Source organism: Colletotrichum acutatum (genome assembly GCF_030867785.1).
Source record: "Colletotrichum acutatum strain CBS 112980 chromosome Unknown BDZ83scaffold_1, whole genome shotgun sequence".
In the NCBI taxonomy this organism is placed as follows: Eukaryota; Fungi; Ascomycota; class Sordariomycetes; order Glomerellales; family Glomerellaceae; genus Colletotrichum; species Colletotrichum acutatum.
This window is the reverse complement of record NW_026848995.1, coordinates 437274-461130: the sequence shown is the minus strand read 5'-3', so window position 1 is coordinate 461130 and position 23857 is coordinate 437274. Positions and strand designations below refer to the sequence as shown.

General features: G+C 52.9%; 6 protein-coding genes across 6 annotated transcripts; 5 read left to right on the top strand and 1 right to left on the bottom strand.

The window, feature by feature from the left end:
- Positions 1-740: 740 nt before the first annotated feature.
- BDZ83DRAFT_4414 (uncharacterized protein) lies at positions 741-2198 on the top strand. The gene is made up of 3 exons (XM_060503110.1): positions 741-1317; positions 1514-1588; positions 1730-2198. Exons 1-3 carry the CDS (start codon positions 990-992, stop codon positions 2104-2106), a joined length of 780 nt encoding a protein of 259 aa, XP_060371836.1. The 5' UTR covers positions 741-989; the 3' UTR covers positions 2107-2198.
- A 2634-nt stretch (positions 2199-4832) lies between these two features.
- On the bottom strand, positions 4833-5312 carry BDZ83DRAFT_746195 (uncharacterized protein; the record flags this gene model as incomplete). Its single annotated transcript, XM_060513227.1, has 1 exon — positions 4833-5312. One exon carries the CDS (start codon positions 5310-5312, stop codon positions 4833-4835), a length of 480 nt encoding a protein of 159 aa, XP_060371835.1.
- A 7151-nt stretch (positions 5313-12463) lies between these two features.
- Positions 12464-13797, top strand: BDZ83DRAFT_564387 (uncharacterized protein; the record flags this gene model as incomplete). Its single annotated transcript, XM_060503636.1, has 3 exons — positions 12464-12640; positions 12875-13149; positions 13206-13797. Coding segments are annotated over 3 exons (1044 nt in total), but the record flags the coding sequence as incomplete, so codon positions are not given.
- Positions 13798-17810: 4013 nt separating this feature from the next.
- Positions 17811-18722, top strand: BDZ83DRAFT_746193 (uncharacterized protein; the record flags this gene model as incomplete). Its single annotated transcript, XM_060513226.1, has 1 exon — positions 17811-18722. One exon carries the CDS (start codon positions 17811-17813, stop codon positions 18720-18722), a length of 912 nt encoding a protein of 303 aa, XP_060371833.1.
- Positions 18723-19616: 894 nt separating this feature from the next.
- On the top strand, positions 19617-21216 carry BDZ83DRAFT_4250 (putative methyltransferase-domain-containing protein). Its single transcript, XM_060503007.1, has 3 exons — positions 19617-20203; positions 20265-20716; positions 20768-21216. The coding sequence occupies exons 1-3, from the start codon at positions 19915-19917 to the stop codon at positions 21062-21064; spliced, it is 1038 nt and encodes a 345-aa protein (XP_060371832.1). The 5' UTR covers positions 19617-19914; the 3' UTR covers positions 21065-21216.
- Positions 21217-21598: 382 nt separating this feature from the next.
- BDZ83DRAFT_786952 (uncharacterized protein) lies at positions 21599-23309 on the top strand (the record flags this gene model as incomplete). Its single annotated transcript, XM_060515655.1, has 3 exons — positions 21599-21777; positions 21910-21981; positions 22040-23309. The coding sequence occupies 3 exons, from the start codon at positions 21599-21601 to the stop codon at positions 23307-23309; spliced, it is 1521 nt and encodes a 506-aa protein (XP_060371831.1).
- Between the last annotated feature and the right edge of the window lie 548 nt (positions 23310-23857).

Below are 23857 nucleotides of genomic sequence, written 5' to 3'. Positions count from 1 at the left end.
ATTCTGAATAGCCATGAGTATTTGATGGCTGGCTAGAGCAGCCTTCTACCTCCTTACGAAGCACATCCGCAAGTCAATGCCCACCACGACACATTAACAGGAGAAACAAGCACCCATTCAGAACATCACTCTTCGGCACGTCAGACCCGAGATACGACGGCATCGCGGGTCCAGACTCTCTCTCGACTTGAGGGCAAAGGAAGGGAACCGCGGTCGAGAGCCTCGTTTCAGACGACCCCTTTCCCCGACGAATCAGCATCTCCAAGGCCGTTGTTCATGTGGATTTCTCGTCCGTCCGACAGCTGTCTGTCTCCTCCATACCTCTCTCCCTCCCTTCCTCTCTCTCCGGGTATGAAGCCGACGGGACGACAGCTTGTGGGGTGGATACATGGGACATTACCATGTTCAATCCGTCTAGAGTGACCATCTCATCCTCATCCGTCTTGCTCCTCGCCCTCCAGTCTCCGAGATCCAAAGTCGAGACCGGCATCTAGGTTCTAGCAGAATAGTAAGAGAAGCAACACCTCACAATCCAATCGAACGGCTCAGGTACACAGAAGTGGCTTCCGCTTCTTCTTCTTCTCCTCCTTCCTACGAATCGAACTCACAAAAAAGGGAACTGCTGCTGGGCTGGGTACCACGGCGCATGTCAAGCTTGTTCACCCCAAATGTCTCCGTCTCGGGGCATAAAACGAAACCGAGGCCCATGCTCATTTTCGTCTCAAGTTTTCCCTAGTCTCGACATCATTGCCGTGGAATTAATTAAGTACGGATCGACGCAACCAAATCAAAAGAGAGTTCTCCATTGAAAAAGGGTAGTTTTCTCTAACAGTATGACCCAGCACACCGGGTGGGTGACCTTTCCCTCTCCTCGGCCGAGACACACACACACACACACTCTCTCTCTCTCATATGGAAAGGGGAAACCACTTTACTGATGTTGCTCTCTCGCCCTCTTGTTACAGAATGTCAATAAGGGGGGGTTTGTTATGGATGGGATCGACGTCGGCTTCCCGTGCCCACCTTTCCATCCACTCGCTCGTGTTATCCGAGCGAGAAGTCTACACACCATACGAACCGATCTCTGGGCAGAGTTGAGACTTGAGATGATTCTTAGTCGTCACCAATCGCAACGAAATGCGATATTCCAACCAGACCTCTTCTCAGAGAAATCAATCCGGAAAATCGCAGCTCGCATGGGAGTCATCCTCAACGAGGCGGTGTCTTGTCATTCGTTCTTTCCGACCTTCAACAATACGTGCAATGCAGCCCCCGGCCGATGGGCACACTTTTCGTTCCGTCAGTTCTCCACAACGGGTGAGTTGGAAACTTGGGGTAACACTCAAAGTGGCACTTCCCTCGAGAGGCGCTGCCAGGCACCCAGCAATAGCAGGTTGGGGTTTCTTCTGTCCATGTCCAGGTTCCTGGCTGGTACCTTCTCCCTCCAACCTTGCTTACCTTGCGGATAGCCAGCAAAAAGAATTAGTATCCGTACGTATCTAACCATCAACAGAAGGAAGCGGGCCCTCCCACCTGACACCAGAAGCGGCTGGCCCTCCTCCTCCCACCCATGGTGCCGCCAAGGTGTGTAAGTGCTGTGGTTGGTACCTCCATAGTCCCCGTCCCCCCCCTCCAAGGAGTCCCCTCCGCTCTGCGGCACCCGCGCCGAGCCAAGACACAGACATGCGCTAGAGCCCAAGAGATCACACGCTAACGTCGACCGAACTAGCAACTTGTTGTTCTACGGATGGATACTCCGTACGTATACTACACTACTGCGCAGTCTTGCGCTTGGAGGGGAAGAAGCAGAAGAAGAGGGACTCGCAGATGAGGGCAAGGGAGGGGCAAGAGCGGAGGGCGACAGCCCGCTTTATTTCTCGGCGACCGGTGGCTGGCTGCTGCCGGATCGACATTGATGAGCGGGCTGCGGGATGGGCAGACGAAATGCAACGGGGTTCCGTTGAATGTGTGCAGTGGAGAGAAACAGAGAGCGACAGACCACGTTTTTCTGGAAAGAATGATCTGCAAAGGTGCGTTTCCATCCCCTTTCCTGGGAGAGAGCCATGGGTTCACTGCTGCGAGCTATCCGTACCTACCCAGAGGTGAGCTGAATCCACAAACAACTGAACGAAGGGGAAATGGGACCGGAAGACAAAGCACAGCTGGGACAATACACACGACTCAGCTTCCACTTGGCAAATATCCCACAGAAATAGACGATGCCGTTAAGCTCTCTCACAACGAAATGAATCAACATAACAAAGTCTGCTGGGGTGTTTCCTCGACCGATCAAATCACCTTCCGGAAACTTTCTGATATATGAGCGCCCGCACCGTGCTCTCCCGATAGGCAAAGCGCGAACTGCCAGTGCGTGGGCAGTGTGATCTGAGAGCAGTTGCCATGGTGGGTGAGGAAAGGGAAAATGAGAATCGTACTGCGATTTGCCGCATCTCCCTCCCCCTGCCACACGCACGTTCGAATGGTCCCGGCGTTACTATGTATGTACATGATGCACATGAGCCGAAAGTCATTGAAGGAATTTAGTGCTTTGAAGAAGCGGGGTAGAGACCTATGTGAATGAAGCCATCGGTGGACACTTGAGCAATTCACCATTTCGCCCAAACCTTTTGGTGTCGTTGCAGATTCATTGGGGGGTTGGGTGTAGGTGATAGATTTCTGGCAACCGGTAACTGGTTTCGGACGTTGTGCAACGACATGGTTGGCGGGAACGGGGCGACCATACAATCGACGAGAGGCGAGACCCAGGGTGTCAGGCCAGACCACCACCATCCTATTCAGGGTCCTAGTGGCAGGGGACAATCTGCTGGACGATCAGGGACCTGGCCGAAAGGGTAATTCGAGCAAAAAGCATCAACCCTTCCCCGTGACGACATGGCAATCGTCTTCTTTGCAGTCCGCATTGCTTGTCGGCACAAGGCAAGCCTCTCTCGTATCGGAAGGAATGTAGGTTCCGCAGGTCTTCGTCAAGAGCCACAGGTATCTTGTTTGAGGCGTAGAGCTGAGCATCTCTTTCATGTCGTTTCTCCGGTGAGCGGCCTTGATCAACGGAACGGCTACGGAAAGCAGGCCGGAATGCAGGCTGATCCATCATCCGCCTCTCCTCCCCACCTCACTGAATACCTTAGTAGGTACGGATACTTGGGTTCGCGACGCACAGGACAGCACCCGGTCCTACTTTGTCCGAACCATAGATACCCATCTGTCTGGCTGGGCCGGCTGGAAGGTTTCTCGGCTGCATTGGTGTCTGTCAGCCTTTCAGCACACACCGTATCTATCAGTGTTGGTCGATGTACTGAGCGGTTCCTGTGTGTAGCCGTCCTGTAGGTAGATAGGCCCGGTGGGCTTCTCATCATCTTCGGATGGAGTAACCCTTTTGGTGGTTTTGTGCTACCCATGCGTGTAGCATGTCTCACACTTTTTTCCTTGCTCCGGCTGGCTGGACCTCAAACTCCCGGACGGCTGGAATGGGACTCACTCTATGAGGGATCAAAATTTTTGCGTCGCTTAGCATGCCTCTACAATTCTCCTTCAGCTTCGCCCACATCGACTGTAGGCATTGTTCCGGGAGTTTCCTCTAAATCGTCGACGAAAAGGAAGAGGAATCGAGGGCTGGAAAAAGACCTGCAATGCACGGGTCTATCGACTTAGCTACGGCATCTAAGGCCCAAGTTGGGCAACGGGGCGGGAAACGATGCATGTATCGCGCGTGTACCTACACCCTTTCGGCTTAATCGCCATCCGCCATCTCGACTCGGCAACGTCTCGATGAGTATCCGTACACCGGGCCAGTCCGGTCCTTGGAATGGGATGCAGCTAGAAGGCTGGCCCACACTTGAAGAAGAAGAGGAGGAAGCCCAGGCGCGGCATCGGGCCCAGCAGGTTGGAAGCACTGGGGTACGAGGTGATGAGAAAATGCTATGAAGCAGTTTGACCCAATGAGGTCCTCGCCACTAGTACGATGCTGGCTTCCGATGTTAGCAGCCCGCCCTTGATAGTTGGCATCGATTTAGGTAGCGAATGTGGAGTGTGAGGTAGAGAAAAGGCTTTGGCTGGCAGACCTGAGTATCCGAGCTCCGTGGCAGGATTTGGAGGTTTCTCTGCACACGTGAGCTGATGATCCGCTAGGTGTCAGACGCTCAGATCGGACAGATGGGTACTAAGAAAATATACAGCTGCCGCTGAAGGTAGATACGGACGGCAGCTACGGTGCGCTCACAGGTATCTTATGCCATCCAGTGAGCTGACTTCTCGCTGCATTGTCATATTGAACCTGGCTGTCATGATGCTGTACTGTCGACGGTCAGGCAATTAAATTCTGGCAAAAACCGACATTGGTATTGCTCTCGCAGCCGTTGCCGGGGTGGATTGCTTAGGCAGCGTCTGATCCTGTCCTTGTTTCGGGGGAAACACTTATGGCTCACTGACCACCAGTGGGCCGATTTGAGGCTATCCTGTGCGTAGTCGGATTCAATTGACATGCGGTGCTGTGTGTAGCTTGCTACCGCTTCTCTGCCGCCGGTAGCGGCTTTCTGCTCTTTTCCCGCGCGCTGAGTCTGCTTGTTGAGTTTGTATGAAAAAGACGCTGACCCGTATTTTCAGCAACGAGAGCCCGTTACTGGCCAACGACCTCGGCATGTTTCTATTTTCTCGTTACAGGACATGGATGACCACGGCATCAGTGCTGAGGGCGATTTGACGGTCAAGGCTTCAAACGTATTAGCTGCAGATAGATTAAAGCGTTACTGGAGGCAATGTCGGTATCCAATGATGAACCACTGGCCAGAAGCAGAAATTAGACGTTTATGCTGTTTTCAGGATGCTCCCTTGCCCTCTCCATCAACGTCCGAACTTTGACGGTGCCCCATGCTTTCAGAGGTGGGGTCGTCTTCTGCGATGGCCCTTGGGCTTTGGGATCGGTTTTCGAAAGCAGGCGACGACCACCGCTTGCGCGGAGAAGACTCTACGGATAGCTCCACAATAGTATTGGTGATGTCGAGTTTGCTTGTGGTGGCTGTCGATTTGGTGTGACAGCCCTTTGATGTTGAGGATCTCTGCCGTGCCAGCTTCATGCAGACGATCCGATGGTCGAGGCGTACGTTTACGAACAGATACAGGTACTCCTTTGAGTCGGTCTTCCGCGTGTTGAAGGGATCTATGGATGTCATGAACGTCAGGGGCAGGGTGTTTGACGAGATCTTACGCTGTATTTCGTGTAACCAGCAATCGTCGATGTTGCCGTCGTCCTGTGCTGGATTGTGCGGCACACAGCGAACCATGCTACAGTATGGCATTGTCCGACTGGAGCCCAGCAGTCCGTGCTGCTTGAAGCCACGAGTACTTGGCCATTACAGCTTGTCGCAGTTGTTTGGCGTCTGCATCATACTTCGCTCACAAGTCGGGGGAGGGTCCCTGCTTTCTGCAAAGGTCGTTGGAGGGTAAATAGTTGGTAGATGGGATAATACATAGTGATGGCAGGCCGGTCTTCTCGAACACGAAGATGGCAGAACAAGGCCAAATTTTCTTGGACTGAGTAATGTTCCGGTGGGAGAGTTGCTGTATACTAGCGCCAGTATCGAACTCAGTGGTGCAGAATGTGTATATCCTCGTTAATGGCACCGAAACAATGCATGAAGTATCCGTACCTGGCATGAAGCAAGTTTGGGTGTCCTTCTTTCCATGGTCACACAGGAGCGTGGCAGGTGCTGTGGCCTTGTGTTCTTCCGCAACCCAAAGTAGTGAACATTAGCGCAACATGTTCGCTACTCCAAACGACATCGTTCCGTCTAGCCTCCAAACACTAACTATCGTACAGTCGAGATGGGTGGGAGTCGGTAGGCTGCTGGCTGCCACGCTGCATGCCCTACCGACTGTGTACCTGCTGTACGGTCGCCATTGTCGAGTCAAGGTGCAATGTACGTGTAGGTAGACCGAAATACACCCGGGTGCGCAACCTACCATTGCTGAAGTATCCGTACCTTGACGTCCGTCGCCAGGGAAAACGACAAAGACATGTTTCAGTCGAAGTTGAGACAATGAGACGCACCAACCAAGACAAGCAAGAAACGGCTCTATCTGGCAGGCAAGCGAGACTTGCAGTTGAGATTCAGGCTTAAGCCGAATCTCCAGCTGCCATCTGCCGCCTCTCCTGACGTGGAGTACAAAATGCAAATCAAATCCAAATCAACCTGCATGTGTAGGAAGCCTGTCAGCAAGAGAGTTGCCCATATACGGTACGTACACCACTACGTAGCGATCGACGCTGCCAATCGCGAGCATGGTTCGCCTTACGCCATGCTCTTGGTGGTATAGGCACGACAAAGCTGACCACAAAAGCAACCAAGCCAGTCTGAAGCCTTGCTTGAGGAGGCCATACGGTGGTGAGTGTCATTGGGGGCGCGAGCTCGTAATCAGGCCGTGGCGCTCGCTGTTGGCTCCTGGCCTGACCCGTGATCGTGATGGCCGTCAGTAGGTACTGTGTCACCTCAGACGAGCGCCCGTACGCAGGCCCCCGATAGCTTGCAAGCTGGCGAAGCTTTGCATGCCGGCCCGCCAATATGGGCACATACTTCTAAAGTCGATGACTGTGGCCTGCCTGCCTTTGGAGAAGTGGAAACTGGGAAGTGACGTGACGGGAAAAGCCAGCGGATCCGAGGACACAAGCATGATCCATCATCCCGCACCAACCATCCCACGCCGTTTGAGTGCTCATTTTGGCGGTTAAGGGAAACACTATTTCGGCGTTAGTCTGGGCCCGATGATGGATCCGATTAAAGTGCCTTCCCTTCCCGCGGGAACCCGGGTAGCCACAAAGTTGTGTCCGATGTTCGCTGTGTGTGACTCTCTGGGCGGTACGGAAGAAGGCAGAGATTGCAATTGTAAACGACCATACAGCGTCAAGAGTCTATGGCGAGCAGCTCGAGGTAGATGGCCGATAGGGGTCTTGGGCGGGCACGATACGATAGTATTTGTTTTTCTGACTTCTTTTCTTTCTCGATCTCTGCGAGGAGTCGTCTGTAGCGTCGTTCACCGTCGACGATTTGGGGTTTATGTTTCTTTTTCTTCATTCCGGGGAAACACCAGCTGGGTCTCAATCCTTGGGAGGGCTTCGGAGGCGTTGTCGAGGAAAGAGACACAGGCACGCCGCACTTGCGGTAAGGTACCAAGGTAGGAACCGATATTCGTACCTACCGGTGGACATACGAGACGAAGGTACGACCGCCTCAAGAGAATGGAAGGATCGACTGGGGTTCCCGAGGCACCTTCCCGACGCCTCCGTACTTGCACTTGCAACAACGCACATTTCCAGACGGGATCCACTAGGAGATACCCACAGGCAGGTATAGATACTGCAGCGGTACATGACCTCGTGGCTGCAACCAAAAGTTTAGGTATGATTCTCCCGCGTCCCTAGCAGCCCAGCACACCCGCGCATCGTCACCCAATGTGCCAATCCATCCACTTGGGCGCTGCTGCTTCACTGGTGCTTCAATGGCAGGTGCAGGCTGGTTGACGGAGGTGCACCGCCGAGACTGAAGTGAGAGCAGGAACCAACAATTCGACAACCTCCTTCCGTTTCTCCCGTCTTTTCCATTGATCCCATCGTCCGCCTCAAAGCGCTCCGTAAGGTACCTTGCGGAATAATTCTACCAATCCTCCCTCACCTGCTATCCTCTCCCACGCGCGTCTTCACTCTCATTGGTTTCCTCCAACACTAGTAATTATCCAGCCAGGATGTGCGTTCTTGTCTCCCTTCTAAGCCAACCCAACGCTCAACTTACCGGAACATGAACGTTGTCTGCCAGTTAACCATCCGGTCGCCGACATGCATACATACCTCTGCTACGCCCTCAAATATGTCCAAGTGATGTCAGAGTCTTCTGAAGAACCTGGCATAGAGATACAAACACCAGCCGTAACTTTCTGTCTGGGTCTTTAGAAAAACCGAGTACATAGACTAGACTGATCAGTGGTCACAGTCACACCCTCGACGATGGGACACTGCAGCAAACAGTCAAGTGACAGCGCAAGCTACTGGACCCATTGGGACCCTCATGAGACCCGCACGAGCTGCAGCATGGGAAGGTCAGGTACGGCCGTCCGTCCGCGACTCCATTTGAAGAAAGGCGAGGCGACGTGACAACCATACCACAGTAGAACGTCTGCACAGCACATGGGCTTCCCCTCATCACACCTAGCCGCTGCAGCTCAATGACTGCTACGTACACAACCGCATCCCGCCATGACACCGAAGACGGCCCAGGTCAAACTGGATGAACATGGCTGAAGTCGAATAGTTCAGCTTGGTCGGCATCCTCTGGCTTCTCTACTCCCGGTCGTTGAATCCTCAAGGACTGTTCAGCCGGCGGCGACTGTACTGGCCAATCTGGACGGATGCGGACATGGCGTGGGTGGTGCCCAGTGGTATGGCCGTGTTCACATTCCATCTAGAAGGGAGGGTGTTCCCACTCAGGCACACACACCAGTTGCAGCGCGGTCGACGTTGCGTGCAACGAATTCTATCGGTCACCAGCTGCCGGCCACGTTCCAGACGAGAATACCGCCCCGGCGACGCCAGTCAGGGGCAGCACCATTGGCGGACGGGTTTTCAGCCCGCCTTACCTTGCCATGCCATGCCAGCGAAGCAGATCAAGATGCAGAGAAGCCTTCTGGATACCCAGTCATGCCAGTCTGGCGTCGTCTTCCTGACTCGCCCATCTCCTGTAGTTGATTCTACCTCTGACCGCCATGGAACAGCACGGTAACTACTCAAAAGGCATATTCTGTGCTCAAAACTTCAAACCCATCCGACGGCTTCTTCCCCGGGACGTCGAGACCAGTATCCGTTGCCAATGGATTCCATCAAGCGAGCGACATTTGCCTCTACTCAAGGCCCGACAGGGGGTGCACTAGCCGCTACTGGCCCAGTGCGCTCACCATCACCATTGTCGCAACATGGAACCTGTGTATCCATCAAGTAAGGACAGGCCGCGTTGTGCGGTCGAGGTACAGGCTGGGTACTCAGCCCACCGAGGAGGAACTGCAGGGCAGCAGCACCACAACAGGACCAGACAGGAGACCATCCTTCACCCAAGGATAGCGCCGAATGGTAGCACGGGAGTGGATCGGTTTCGTCCCTACAAAAACAATTTACGGCGTTGTCAACCGTGGGAGCAAGTTACTGAACATAAGACACCAAGTTCATCGTTCTGACTTCCTGTCACCGTGGGTGATGGATGAGCATGATGGCGTGGACTTCTTCGTCGCAATGTCCAATATTACCTGTTCGCGGACCCAAGTGTATCCGTATGTCTCCAAACGGGATGAGATGTCTTGCAGACAGATGCAGCAGCGCAAGGGCGATGGTCGGCGGCGGACCGAAAGTTGAGGTAGTGAACATGTAACAATGTTGCAGTTGAGACGGCGAGGGCCACGTTCGGGTGGCAGATCCACTAGCTACGGTCGAGCTGGGACTGGGCTGGACCGGACAAAGCGGTTTTGCCCTTGATTGCCCGCCAATCCAGTCCTTGTTAAGGTTCGCGGCCGTGTGTCAAGTTTGGACGGATTGCCCTTCGTTCAAACAATTGGAAGCCGGAGCAATACGTCGGGCTGTTATGATTGCAGAGAATACTGTAACTCGACGGGAGATGTGGTACCCACCTCCGGTCCCGAACAAGCGGACGGCTGCATCACTGTTTCTTTTCCCTCCAGAAGAGAAACCTGAAGCAAAGATATCGACGAGCAAGACAAGAACGGCATGGGCTGCTGGAAACGATGGGACAAAGGCAAGCCACCACAGACGAGGTTTGCCACACGCTGCCTGTTCCCGTTTCCGTTTCCCGTTGAGCAGCCACCAGCGAGTGCCCCCTGGTTCTCTTCTCATCAATCTTATCATAACAGCAAAATGAAAGCGATGGAGTCATGGAGACAGAGAGAGAGGAAGGACAAGGGGTAGCGACTGGGAATATGGAACTTTTCGCAAGAGTGGGAACGAGACAGAGAGGTGAGTGAGTCGACGGGCCCAATCACCGAATGACAGGGGAACGAACTATGGGATTCGAAAGGGAAAAGTCAAGGCCAAAAATATCCATGGAGATACCACCTCCCTACTCAGTGACAGCACTGACAAAGTTAAGCCATCCTTTTCCGGTACGAGACGGACGAGAGGATGGTCCGGTTGCCTACTGTGCAGCGGATTTTCTGGCTGTTCGTCTCACCATTTGGGCCGATTGGATTATGTTTTACAGTTTCTTTTCATCTATTACGGTTTCTTCACGTCCTTTGCTCAAGTTGTCAATGTCAGTCATCCTGTCAAAGTGGAAATGGGTGGGCCTGGACCCCGTGACTCGGAGAACAAGCATACCTTAGTAATTGGATGGTTAGGGATACGGATAGACAATAGACTATTCGTAAAGAGGGAGGAGGCAGGTAAAAAGAGGCTCAGAGGGATACGGTGAAGGTTAAATGGATTATGGAACGAGGTGAGGGACCGCCCGCTATCGGGTGCTATGCCGGGCTGGACCCCCGGCCGGAAGTTGTCGTGTAAACCTCGCCCATGCCCAATGCTTTTCCAAATTCTCCATAGGCCGCAAATTATTACGCGCGGGTCGGGTTGGGTAACTTTGGGGAGTCTGGCTAATAATGATTGCCCACCTCGTCCTGAATCCTCGCACTATCGCGCGCAAGTGGTGGTTTTGCCTCTGTGTTGTCTCGCGGCCACCGTTCGAATGTCTTCGCCATTTGGCTTCCTTCTGCCCCCATGTGGCACCACGGCTACGTGACTGTGACTGGTCTTGACTGGACTGATCCAGTGCCAACTTACTCCGTCCTGCCACTGACTATGTATGTGTACAATCACATCTCATACGAGGCAGCACGCCAAGCACCGTCTTACCCAGTTGACTGTCTTACTCCATCAGGCCTCACCTCGGTCTTCCATTCTGGGTTTCCCCTCTGTTTTCCCCCTCCAGAGCTGGCTGAGGTGGGCTGGGCCGACATCAAGCGTCCATGTCTTTGGCGGCAAATGCGCAGAACGAAGTAGAACTGGATGGTACAACACAGGGCAACACACACTCAATGATCTGGGGTTACGTCTTTTTACCCTGATATTGTCACTTTCTACTTTATTTACATTGTCTGGCTCACTCTACCTCTACGTATGTTGCTTTCCCAAGATGACGCTCTTCAGTCATCACGGCACGAATACTGCGTATACGTACTGACTGGACTGGATGGGAGTGGTCGCCTTGATTTTCTGATTTTCTGTACTGCGTACACCTCAAGGCTCATGTCGAGGTACAGCAACATCGACGCAGCCCCCTTGGTTGATTTCGCACACCCCGACCACCCCTGTCGCTTCGGCCAAAAAGGTCAGAAGTACAAGAAGTACAGGCACCAGGCGTCCGCCAGAGTGACCAGACCCCCGGCCACGGTCGTTGGTCCAGCCAGTCAGAGCATCCGCTTGCCCTTGAGATCGTACCCATGGTGGGTCCCCTTCTTCCTCTTCTGCTCAGTCACTCCCTCCCCCGTCCCCTCCCTCCTTCGCTCTGGAGACTGAGCCGATGAACTCAGCAAAGTACACGCCAAGTACCCGTTATTGGCCAGGCGTGACACCCTGTCTCGCATGGGGGTGGGTACACTCTCAGGTACATGGCACCGTGGAAAGCTATAGCGGTCGCTACAGTGAGCCCCAGTGGCTCCAGTGGCCTCCAGTGGTCTCTTCAGCGAACATTCAGTTCAACACGCCATCGTCTCGAAAGTACCGCTCCTTGTACCCGCACTAATTACTACCGGTGGGTGGCCCTGCTGCGGTCCGGCCTGCCTGGGCTCTCTCTCCCACTCCTCAGTCCCTCTGCTCACTCCAAGTCCCACGCCCACGGCCCATTTGTCTTTTGGCCGGGGACCTGGGCTGGGCTGACTGGCTGTGCAGCCTGTGCTTCCTTTCCGCTACTCTCCTCTTGTCCCCGATCTCGACTTCCTTCCCTTCACCCTCACCTTCACCTCCTCCTCACCCTGTTGTCTACAAGGCTTCTCTCTCGCTTGTTTACCTACTGCGGTGAATCATTCTTTATATCTTTCTCTAGACGAAAAGGCCAAACCTCGAGCTGCCAATCCCAACGCCCCGTCCTCGTCCATTCACTTCTTGCGAAGCCGGAAGAACCCACATTCAACCTCGCCATGGCAATGTGACGTCCTGCCGACCCGCCCCATAATCCGCCTGCGAGAATAATAGACGCAACAACTCAACCACCAAAATTCAACAACCGCCTCCTTCTGTCCTCCGATACCCCGACTCGGCATTCGACTCTACACTTGCTTAAGTCTTAGTCCTACTCGAAATATTTGCTCGCAAGGCGAAAGCTGAGCCGGAGCATGCGAGGTGCAACCGACTGTCAACACAACCGATTCGCGTGATCCGAGAGAACGAGAGAGGGATAGACCCAAGATGCCTTCTTCACTCAAGGTCCCGGAATCCGGCCTCATTCTTGAGAGCTCGGCCGCCTCGGGAAATCCTGTACCACCACAGGCTTTCTGCATCAACCTTTCTGACCATGTACTCGAGGACATGATCAAGTGTGTACAGGGTGGTGAGGACCTCCAATTGTCCTTGGGGAGCAGCCCGGTAAGTCCTACGCAACGCTCTTCTTTGCCCGTTTCCTTGAACCCCCCTCGAACAATTCATTTGTCCTTCCGACGGGAAGAACTGGCACTTGAACCTGTATGCAAGGCGAAAAAGAAGCAGTGCACCGCTGTCCGTCTGGGACACCTGCTGCTGTCCGATGCCTACACAAACGAATCCCGCCCGCTAGCGGAAATGCCGTTCGTTGACATATGCTAATGCTTTCTCGCTTCCAAGACACTGCTCTACGGCTCCAGTTCCCACACCCTCTCTCCGATTTCCGCCACATTCTCACACGACCTCTTCCTCACGAAACCATTCGAATCGACGAAACGAGCTACACGACTACCACAAACCTCCTCACTATGGAAGAGGCTGCCCGGCTCCGAGGCTCCCAAGAAGGGCGAGCAGGCCAAGGCCAAGGGTGCACCTTCAACCTCGTCGTCTGGCATGGACTCAGATATAGAGAATCTGCAGAATTCCATCGCAGCGGCGACGGCATCGAAGAAGCAGTATGTTGACAGCGGCTGGGTCATGGTGGTCATGGCACAACTAACAAAGGCAATAGATCAAAGGTCATGGATAGGCCGCTGCCGGGCACCAACAAGAAGGCCACGGGAAAGACAGCCAAGTCCAAGTTGCTGTCGAGCATGGCGTCATACGGCAATGGTGGCGGCAAGTCATCGCCCTCAGGGTCACCGGCTCTGGTAGCTGTTAGCTCACCATCGATAAATCCTGTCTACGCTTCTTCGCAACAGATCGTCGAGAAGTCCAAGGAGCAAAGATCTATGATTGTACACGAACTAGCGGTGCAGGAGCGGCCGGCCGACTACCTGGAGAGCCTTTGGGAAGGCAAATACGAAGATTTCAAGCCTGCCCTGGAGAAGGTGGCCCAGTTCGAGCCGGACACGCAGATGTGGGCACTGAGAAAGAACTACTGGAGAGAGTTGGACGTGTGGAAGTACGAATATGATACCCAAGATACCCGACAGAAAGCGATCGACAACGCAATCCGTCAATTCGATAAGATGCGGCTGGCGACAACGGAAACCGAGTGGCAGAAGCTCTTGCCGCGGGAAGAGCGAGGAAAGGGCAAGATCCTCAGCAAGTTGCAGGCAAATATCGCCAAGGCTTCCGCCGCACCGCCTCCTAAGATCAAGGTCAGCGACGCAACAAGCGACAACGGCGACGAAGACGTTCTCAAGATGAAAGGCGGCGAGACAATGTCACGATCATCATCGAATCCATTACCGCCGAAACCGAAGAAGGCTGCCGACTCTCAAGTTAAGCGTCTCTTGTCAACGAACAAGAAGCCCGCGACGCCCAAGGCTGCGCCGACGAGAGCAAAGGAGAAAGCAGCCCCAGCTAGCAAGAACGGCCGGGTTCTCTCTGCAGAATTTGTCACCAACTCAGACTCGGATTCAGAGTCTTCAGAGGACAAGCCGATGGCGAGCATTGTGGCTTCCAAGCCCAGGCCAGCGCCTGCAGCTGCACCTGCCCCCAAGAGAAGGATCGAACATGCACTCCCACCAAAGCCGAAGATTGCCGTGCCCAAGCCAAAAGCCAGGCCAATCGAGAAGCCTGTAGAGCGGACGGTGGAGAGATCAATTGAAAGGCCCAAGGAAAAGTCGCCTCAACCTCCACGAGAGACTGCCAAGGCGGCCAGACCACAGCCTCCCAAGCGACAGAGGGAAGAGGAGGCAGACGACAGTAGCTCAAGTTCTGGCGCCCCCCTGGCCAAGCGTGCTAAGCCCAAGGCGCCCATCAAGGCGCCCGTCAGCCTCAAGCAACGGCCCGCGGAAGCCTCACATGCATCATCCCGCAACTCATCTGGTGTCTCTCTCAAGAGCAAAAATACATCACCAGCCAAGTCGTCGCCTTTGGCTTCGTCACCACCAACGAATGCGTCGGATCTTGAACACTCAGCACCACCCAAGAAGCGCAAGGCTATGGAATCTTCCGACTCCAACGAGAGCGCCCGGACCAAGCAAGCCCCTAAGCGTCAGCGCGGGCTCAGCCCCGACCTGGTCAGCAAAGCCGCGCGTTTCAAGGTGTTCTATGAAAAGTATGAGGCTCTGCACTGGGAGATTGCAGACATGCGCAACCCACCCGAGGACAAGATGGCGGATCTCCTCGACATGCGCCAGCGGCTGAAAACTCTCAAAATTGAGATATACAAGGAATGCCCGCCCCCAAACAGTGTCCCCAGCAGCGCCCCCATCGCGGTCGCTTAGGGAGGGACCAAGACGGACAATTGCAACCTGCTTGAACGGCCGCTTGGCAAGAGCAACGTATCGACGAAGAAGACGGCGAAAGAAGCCCCAGCCAAAAAGGCGAAGGCGCAGAAACGTGTTTTGGGATTTCTTTGGAAAAAGCGATAACTCTTCAGGACATCTCAAGAGAGTCCTCGACTGGACGGCCACTTGAAAGCATCAGCAACAGCGAAATGATTTTCTCACCTTTTTTCTTTTCTTTTCACTTGGGCTCGGATTGCATCACAGAGGACGGAATGGGCATTGGCGACCGGCATATAGGATTGCATGGACTCTGGAAAAGCCCCAACTAACTGGTAAACCGTGCATGCGGGCCAGGAATTCTTCCTTTTGGAGATACTCCATTTCTTGTCTTCTTCATTTTGATTGATACCAGGTGGTAGTAAGCTACACAAAACAGAACAGTACCCAAATGAAAGTCATTTGAACGATTACATTGCCTGATAATGAATGATTGGCTTGAACTGAAACCACTGGCCCCAGTGATAACACAACTTGAATTGACATCAATGATGATGCTGTGTATCCTTTACGAATGCTGGGAGACGAGGCTCGTTTGTTCATGGGCAGGGTGTCAACGTCATGACGGACCCCCCGCCCCCTGGCTGTAGACCTGCAAATCCTTGGCTGTTTGTCCTGTCGAAAACGACCGTGCGCGTACTCCTTCATCTCCTCTCCATTTTTCTGGATAATACGGGGCCGGGTACGGGTACCTACCTTTTGGAACCGGCGATTGCCAAGCTATTGCTTGCCATGATTGAGATACAGTTAGAGAGGAATGAGATGTATGTACTTGAGTAGGAATTGACTCACTGCTGGATAGGGAAGCCTTTCTTACCTGACCTGCCGCCTTGCTTGCATCGTAACATGGAGTGCTTGTGCTTTTCCATCCGGTGTTCCGCAGAGACCAGCGGGAGGGTTTCCGCTTGGGAGGGAGGTTGCACACTCCACCAGAGCTCCCCGCAATTCATTAAAATGGGTATTGGGAAATTTGCTCTCCAAAGTGGGCAGGCAAAGCAAGAAAGAAGAAGAAGATATGTCAGCGAAAGATGGATTGTTCTAGTGTTTTTCCTGTTTTCTTTTGTTTCGGAATTCAAGATGACAGGAATGCGAGCGAGCAATTTGGGGGAGGGGGGTCCCGGCTTATGGTAATGAGATTGCTTCATCGGCACACGGTACACTCAACGGAGCATCTTCGTTTCTCATCGCTTCAACCCCCAGAAGACATTCAAGTTTCTTCGGGTAGGACAACTCGTCAGTGAGCTGAGTACGGGCTTCTGCGGGATCTCAAGCCTCAATGCCACACTTCTGATTCAGATCTTGCTAAAGATGGTGTGGGGAGAAGATCTTACACGTCCTCGTGTCTCTCGATTTTGTCATCTTTTTCTTTTCTTTCTTCTTTCGCGCTGTCCAGATCTAGTGTGCCCTGCAGGCAAACAAGCAAAACAGATAAAGACACAAAGAGTTTAGTAGGAAATGAAACATCTGTCAGATACTCTGTAAGGGTATGCAAACTTTTTAGTTTGCTTGCCCACCTGCATCCTGTGATCCTGTCCTGCAGCAGCCACGGCCCCAATGAAGAAAGTGAATTCCTTTGGGAAAAAAAAAAAGCAAACCAACATTTGAATGTACGCCACTGTAGTCACGACTCACCATTGACCCTTTCCCAACGGAAGGCGTTATCCGAGGTTTTGAGTAATTTTTTTTTTCCCCGAGCAAAGAGACGTCAGAAGCTTGGATGGGGCTTATTTCTCTGCAATCCTCCGATGTGCTGGCAGGTTGGCTGGTAAGTCGCGAACTTACCGTTCCTATCTAGACTTACAAATCGCTTCTTAGTGTATCCGTATTAGCGGGGGGACCGGAAGGTGTGGGAGGTGGAGGAAGAGTCCCGGGTTTGCCAAGCTAAACCGACCATGCTCCAGCCTCCAGGACCCCACACCTACGCCGGCTCCCGGCCCGCCCGCCGTTGGTTTTTTTTTTATCATTTAGCCTTTCCCGGGGTCGGGAGTGTCTGTTTTGTTTGTTTGGAAGGTGTGGCGGTTGCCACCGATGTCCGATGTTGCAATGTCACGAAAACTTTACTTGGGAGATCCCACGTCATCCTTCGTCGGCTATGCCGCTGCTGATGTATGATGCCAAAAAGCGAAAAAGGCGGATATGCTGAGACGGGGTGGTCAATAAAACAGCAAAAGAGGAAATCCTGAAGGACTGGATGCCAATATGGAAGAGGAGAGAATGATGATCCGTATTCGCATGCAAGTTGGCTCCAGCAAGACGGGTTTGTCCGTTTGCTAAGGAAAAAGTCTTGCATTCTGCGTGATTTGCGCTGGAGGCCAAGTTGGTTGTCAAGTCTGGACAAGAGAAACATGTTCGGATTCTTTCAAGATAGATTTCCAAGAGGCCAGTCCTGCGTGCTTTCCTACTTCTTCGGAGGTAAGGTGCTTTGAGAGTGGAAAAGCAACTAGACAGACTACGGTTTGGTACCTGAGCCTTTTCAACAAAAAGAGCAAACACGCAGTATTGCCTGAACAAAGACGAGTGGGAACTTGCAAGATGGTAGGAAAGGCGGAGAGATTGTCTCTTGAGTCTATCTCAATGCGAAGCAGCAGAAATTCGACGTGCGGGCTCCCGTTCCTTGACAGCTCAAGGCTTCCTTTCTCATGATGGAAGTCCGAGACGTGGTCATCTGGTCTGAGAAGACTTGGGATCGTTCGAAGGATGGCAGGTGGTCTCCAACCATTGAAATACGGCAGATACCTTCTCCCTGATCCCAGCCCTGAGCTAGAGGCTTTTGAACTTCTGTAGCATCGAAAGGAAGCAATCTCAAGCTCCTCTTGCGAACCAACATCACCAACCGCTTGCCACAACATACAACACTGGGGTCATCATTCTTTTGGGCAATGTCTCGCAACCTATACGATCCTCCTTTCCAGTACAGCCCACGGAGGCCCTACCCGGAGCGATACCCGCCGCCGCCCTCGCCGCTTGAGATTGAGGCATATCTCTCGCCGTACTACTACGTGCGACCGCCGCACGAACGGGCATCCTCACCGATCATGAGCCCCTTATTGAGCAGCCGACATCGGGAGGAGGATTCCAGGGCCAGCGAACGGGGTGGTCGCCGAGGCGAGGCAAGCGAAGACGCAACTGAGCGCGTTCAGAAAGCCTTGGGAAGCCTTTCGCTTGTGCAACAGGCTCCGCAAGATCCTGAAGCTCTTGCCCGCAGCCGCCAGTATCGTCTCATTCAGATTAGGCTATTGCTGGTTCAAGTCCATGGCCAGCTTGAAATTGCACACGAGGTCTACGAAGCTGCGTTCAGAAAGTTCCGGCAACAGGTGGAGAAAAACAGGGAGTCCAGCCCATCGACACAGAATCAGATCTGGGTCGACATGCTGTCGAAAGATGCAGAGAAAGGCAAGAAGGAGGCGGACATGGAAAGATCGCCGCCGCCGCTTGACTTCGATACGGTAATGGCGCAGGTGGAAACAGGTTTGCAATCACTGAAAGGCGCCCAGATGAGGAACTCGCGGCTAGCCTCCGGCTTTGCCGACAAGTCACCAGACGCCGAGGGCCACTTCAAGGTGGTCATTGATGCTGTGGAGGAAATCGTCGACTTGGCCGCAAAAGCCCCAGAAGAGAATCTCGTTTGTGAAGATCTGGTGGCGCGCCTCGATAGAGCTCGGAGTCTGGCCGATACCACTTCCAAAGTCTGGAAAGCCGTGCTGCATAAGTTGCCGGCTAGAAGCTCGGGAACCACAAAGTCCAATGATCCAAGTTGGGCCGGCAATGGCGAAGAACAGCCCGCATCTTAGAGCCCGCCGTGACCGATGCGGTAGGCGATGGTCGAATTCTAAAAGGGTCGTCGGTGGCTTCTTGCTGAGATTGTACTGTACTGACTGACGTGGAAGGTGGCGGTTGGCGCCTGTGGTAATGTGTCGATCAAGGTCGGACTTTGAGGCGAAGTGAGGGAGACATAGACTACATCGTTAGGGGGCATATTTGTTTGTTAGTAGTATCCTTGGTCCGCAAAGCCGAAATCGCAAAAAAAGATGCATCTTACCTGGAAGAAAAAAAGGTGAAGCACCGTCCTCAACAGAATGATCGGAATTGAATTGTCAAGTGCCTGGCCAGCCGAAGCCAGCCAGGATCCAGACGCTGCGTATCGCACTCAAGTGCTCTGCACAATCTTTTCGCAACGGCTCTCCCATAGGGACACCGAGTCCAGAGCTCATCTTCCCCCTCCTCCCAAAGGGAACCAGGGTATACATGAGCACGGCCCGGGCCCTGCTTTTCTGATGCCAATTGCAGACGTGAAATCACGCCAGACCCTCGCGGGCAGACCCGTCATCCCGCACTAGGCAGGCGACATTGGGTGAGTGGTGTGAAGAAGTTACTCCGAATTTCTCATATGCCAGTTTGGTAGAGTGAGAGACTTCCGCTTGCGCGTGCATCTCTCCGTTTGTAGCATAGAAACGCAGCGTTGAAGAGGACGGTGCTTGAAGAAGGGAGAAAAGAAGAGGAGTCAGACTCTGCGCGGAAATTGGCGCCTTATATATGAATTTTTTGTGACGTGGGGTTGCAAGGGTCTTCGGCGGCAGCCTTGCAAATGAGGCTAACCAATCAACGAGCTGGATTGGCAGGTACCTCCGAAAGAAAGGACCCCTCGAAGCAACCCCCCACCTGCCAGATCTGGACCCCACGTTTTATGGCTCCCGAAGTTTAGCGATAAGGATCCTTATCGGGCTGCCGCTAGGTATGGTTCCTGCGTGAGGTCCCTTGGTTCCCAAGGTTGTTTTGGCGATGGGGTCTTTGGTCAGGTCCAGACCGCCGCACAAAATTTCCGTGACGCTGAGGCACATGTCCCCTTTCTCACTTTCTCGTTGACTACGCATCTTTGCTTCTGGCCAACACTATTTCTTTCAATTTTCTTCTCTTTTGACGCGATTTCTACCGGATTCAGGTGATCATAGTATACAATTGCATGTAGATTCTTAATCCGCAACCATGATACTCGAACCGAAGGACTTTCCGCAGATGTGGCAAAAGCCGTCGAGTGATGACTTACTCAGCACACTGAAGCAACTGGAACTTAGCCCTCCGGTATGGAGTCACAAGCGCAGGCGATCCGATATCGTTCATGAGCAGGAGGCCACGGTGTATTTTCGGCGCGAAGTAACGATGTACCTATCGTCCATCATCAAGAGCGGCCTCTCCTGGATCGAGGACGATGACAAAAAGGAGGAAGTCTGGTCAGAAGCTAGCCGCAGGATGACGGAGCGATGTGGAAGAACAGGTATGTGTTGAAGATGGCTGCTGTCTTTCCTGAACTGCGCAGTCTCTGATGCCGAACATAGCCATGGGCGAGATTACCCGGCGATGGCCCTTTAGAGAAGAGGATCTCACACCGACCTTTGAGCTCATCATCCGGGAGCCACCCCTGACCGGCGACTCACTTGGTCTAAAGACCTGGGGGTCTTCCTACGTTCTTGCCAAGCACTTGCCATCTATTGGTTCCACGGCTCTCTTCCGGCTCTTTGATGGATCTCTGGGCGAGCCGAGGCCATCTGTCTTGGAGTTAGGTTCTGGCACAGGCCTACTTGGACTTGCGGCAGCAGCTTTGTGGAAGGCTCATGTGATTCTCAGCGACTTGCCAGACATCATGTCGAACCTTTGCCATAACGTCGAGGCCAACCGTGGCACGGTGGAGCAGCTGGGAGGCTCATTGAACGCTGGTGCACTTACTTGGGGTGGCTCGGGGGATGATGAAGTTGACCAGGACCTCTTTGGTAAAAGAAATCAGTTCAAGGTACGTGACCATTGGAAGTTGCTGCAGAGAGACTGCTAATCTGGCCCATAGGTTGTCCTTGCTGCAGATCCCCTCTACGACGACTGTCACCCAGGGCTTCTGGCAGGTGCTTTCTCTGAGCAGCTATCAACAGAAGACGATGCCAGAGCAGTTGTGATGGTCCCTCTACGAGACGAAACCACCAAGAAACTTCTCAAGGCTTTCCGAGATGCTATGGAAAGCCAGGAAAACCCTCTACTATGCATCGAGGAAGGAACACTCGATGGCCAGGATGACTGGGGCGAGGATAAGGAAGGCACCGACGTGACTTGTTGGTGGGGAATCTTTGCACGCACGCAGCAAGCATGAATACTGAAGGAGCAATCGGTGAAATGATCGAGTTTGGAGACGACTTAGGACACATGTTAGACGAAAGATGATGATATAGGCGCACCCCCGCCAATTTAGACTTAGATCTAGACAAAACAGAATTCAATGATAGGTGACTCGGATGCCTTGACATACGATAATCAGGTGCAGCCAACTTCACCGTCCGTCCCAAAGTATTGCCGTGTGTCTACCCAGCTCACGACGGGAGGCTCCTTCCCCGGGGAGAACCTCCTTACACCTTCCGTGTAAATCTGCGGCTCTGAATCACTGCCTTTTCAAGAATTCCACGTCGCTCCCTCCTGCCTCGAGAAAATCGTGGATCACTTTCCTGCGGTCCTTTCTCCTCACTTCCTCACTTCCTCACTTCCTCACTTCCTCACTTCCTCACTTCACACAAATCTTCTTCCTCTTCTCAAACAAACCGACCCAAACCAACCCAAACCACAATAAACGACCTCTTGGTATGCACCTGAGATACCTGCAAGTACAGCGAACAAACGACTAACCTTCAGGATGGTTGGCCAAATCACCTACACCGAGGAAGAAATCATATTCATCCTCAACCACAGTCTCTCCAAGGGCAAGAATCAGACAGACACCTTGCGCGAGTACGAGCAGCGATTCAGCAAGACCCTCACCATGGCTCAACTGAAATACGTCAGAGCCAAATATGGCCATGATCCTGAATTCGGGTGAGTTTTCTCCCTAGATGGGCCCTTTCACTACTGTTTTTGGCCCATGCCTCCCTCGCTCTTTTTTCTTTGATATACAATAGATAAACAAAGAGCGACACTTTCTGACTTTTTTTTTTTTTTTTTTTGCAGCACGGCAATGATCAATGGACAGGTCCCGGACAATGGCGGTAATAGAAAGACTGCGGTTCCATCTCCATGGCAGTGAGTCGGCCTAGCTTCTCATGAGATGGGACAAAGTTACTAATTGCAACCAACTTAGGGAAGCAATGGCTACGCCAGTCCAGTACGAAAACGATCAAAACAATCAAACATTCACATCTTCTACGAACGAGGATGATTCAAGCTTAGAGAATCACATGTTGCAGGCCCTGGCAAGCTATGTGTACGATTCTCCCTCAGAGACTCCTGAGAACCTGGCTTTGTCCTCCGAGAAGGTACAGCAGCAGGATGAGCAAGCGCGTATCGACGCAGAGGAGTATGCTGCTGCACACGAAAAGATTCTGCAGATGTTCCAGGAGCATCCCGACCGCCCGTATGGTGTACAGCCTGTTCAGCAGTACTACGAGCAAATGTTATTCCCTTCTACAGTGCAGAAGAGAAAGCGGAATGAGCTTGAGGAAGCGAGTGAACAACCGATCACAGCCCCAGATTCACGTTCATCTCTTTCAGTACTTGAGATACCTCATGAGAGCATTCCGAAGCGTCTGAAGACCCAGCTGCGGGAGACATCCTCTCAGAATGCCCCCGCTCAATATTCATCCCCGATCCCGAACAACAACGCATCCCATACGGTGGGACATGGTGATGAAGCGCTGAGCCTACTCAACGTTGATCTTCCCGAAGTCCCCGGAACCCCCGATAATCTGGAAATGGGCGCAGATTATGTGCATGCAGAGAGAGATCACAGTGTGTCACCCCTGACAAAGCTTCTCAATAGCATCGACAATGAGTATGCTCAAGGAACAACGACTGACAGCTCGGTTTTCACACAGCTCAATCATCAGATGGACCCATCTGGACATAACGTCGTCAACTTCGAGAATGACATGTTTCAGGAACCAAATCTTGCAGCTGCTCCCTTGTGGACAGAGGCGAACTCAACGATGTTTTCTGCGAACACCAGCCTCAACTTCTCCCACCTCATGCCACATGCGCCATGGGAAGCGCCTTACAACGAGGAAGAAAGCAACTTCTGGGGCACCCAATCAGACAATTGGCAAAGTGCGACTGGCTATGATACTGCGCTGGGTTTTGACTTCGATCCGCTCGTTCCACAGTACCCCCAAGCCTCTGCACCTTATGCCTACGCTGGGATGATGGCCAGCGCCGGCGAAACATACCATGGCTCGGAAGCCTTCACTTCTATGCAGCAACAAGCCGAAGGCCAGAACGCCGCCGGTTTCTCTGGCGATATCAGCATCGACTGGAACAACGTGAGCAAAGCCGATTGGGAAGAACTTTTCATGTCCAGTGCAGAGCCACAGGGACATGCCGACTATTCTCAGCAGTTCTTTGGTCCTCTCGAGTAGAGCTACGATCCTCACTTTTCCTTCTTGCATATCATCTCTGGGTTACGGTTCATACGGGAAATTTCTGTCGCCTGGAACACGACAAAGCATCACGCGACACCTTAAGACTTTCCAATACGATACCCCTTTTTCTTCCCTTTTCCAGCATATACCTTCTTTTCGGCAAAATCCATTCAACAATGACCGCACCATATTTGGACCTTCGGTACGCAGGCACGGTAGCTTGCAGTTAGATAGATAGGTAGTTGGTGGTCATTGCGACATAGGCTATAAGATGATTTTCTCCCAGATTCCAGATTGGCCACAATATCCATTGTGACATGTAATGTAACGAACGACGCTCCCAACCTCCCTCGTTCTCATAACGACATTGAAAAAGACGCACGATTTTCTAGCCTCCCATTGTCCAAGCTCCCGGCGCCAAAATCCGTCCACGATGGGTATCTAGTGCAGTAGAAACGAACAGACGGGCGCTCTCCCCCAGGTATGTAGTGTGTTGTTTTGCATGTTGCTCGTGTGTGTGTGTGTGTGTGTTTGTGTGCGTTTGT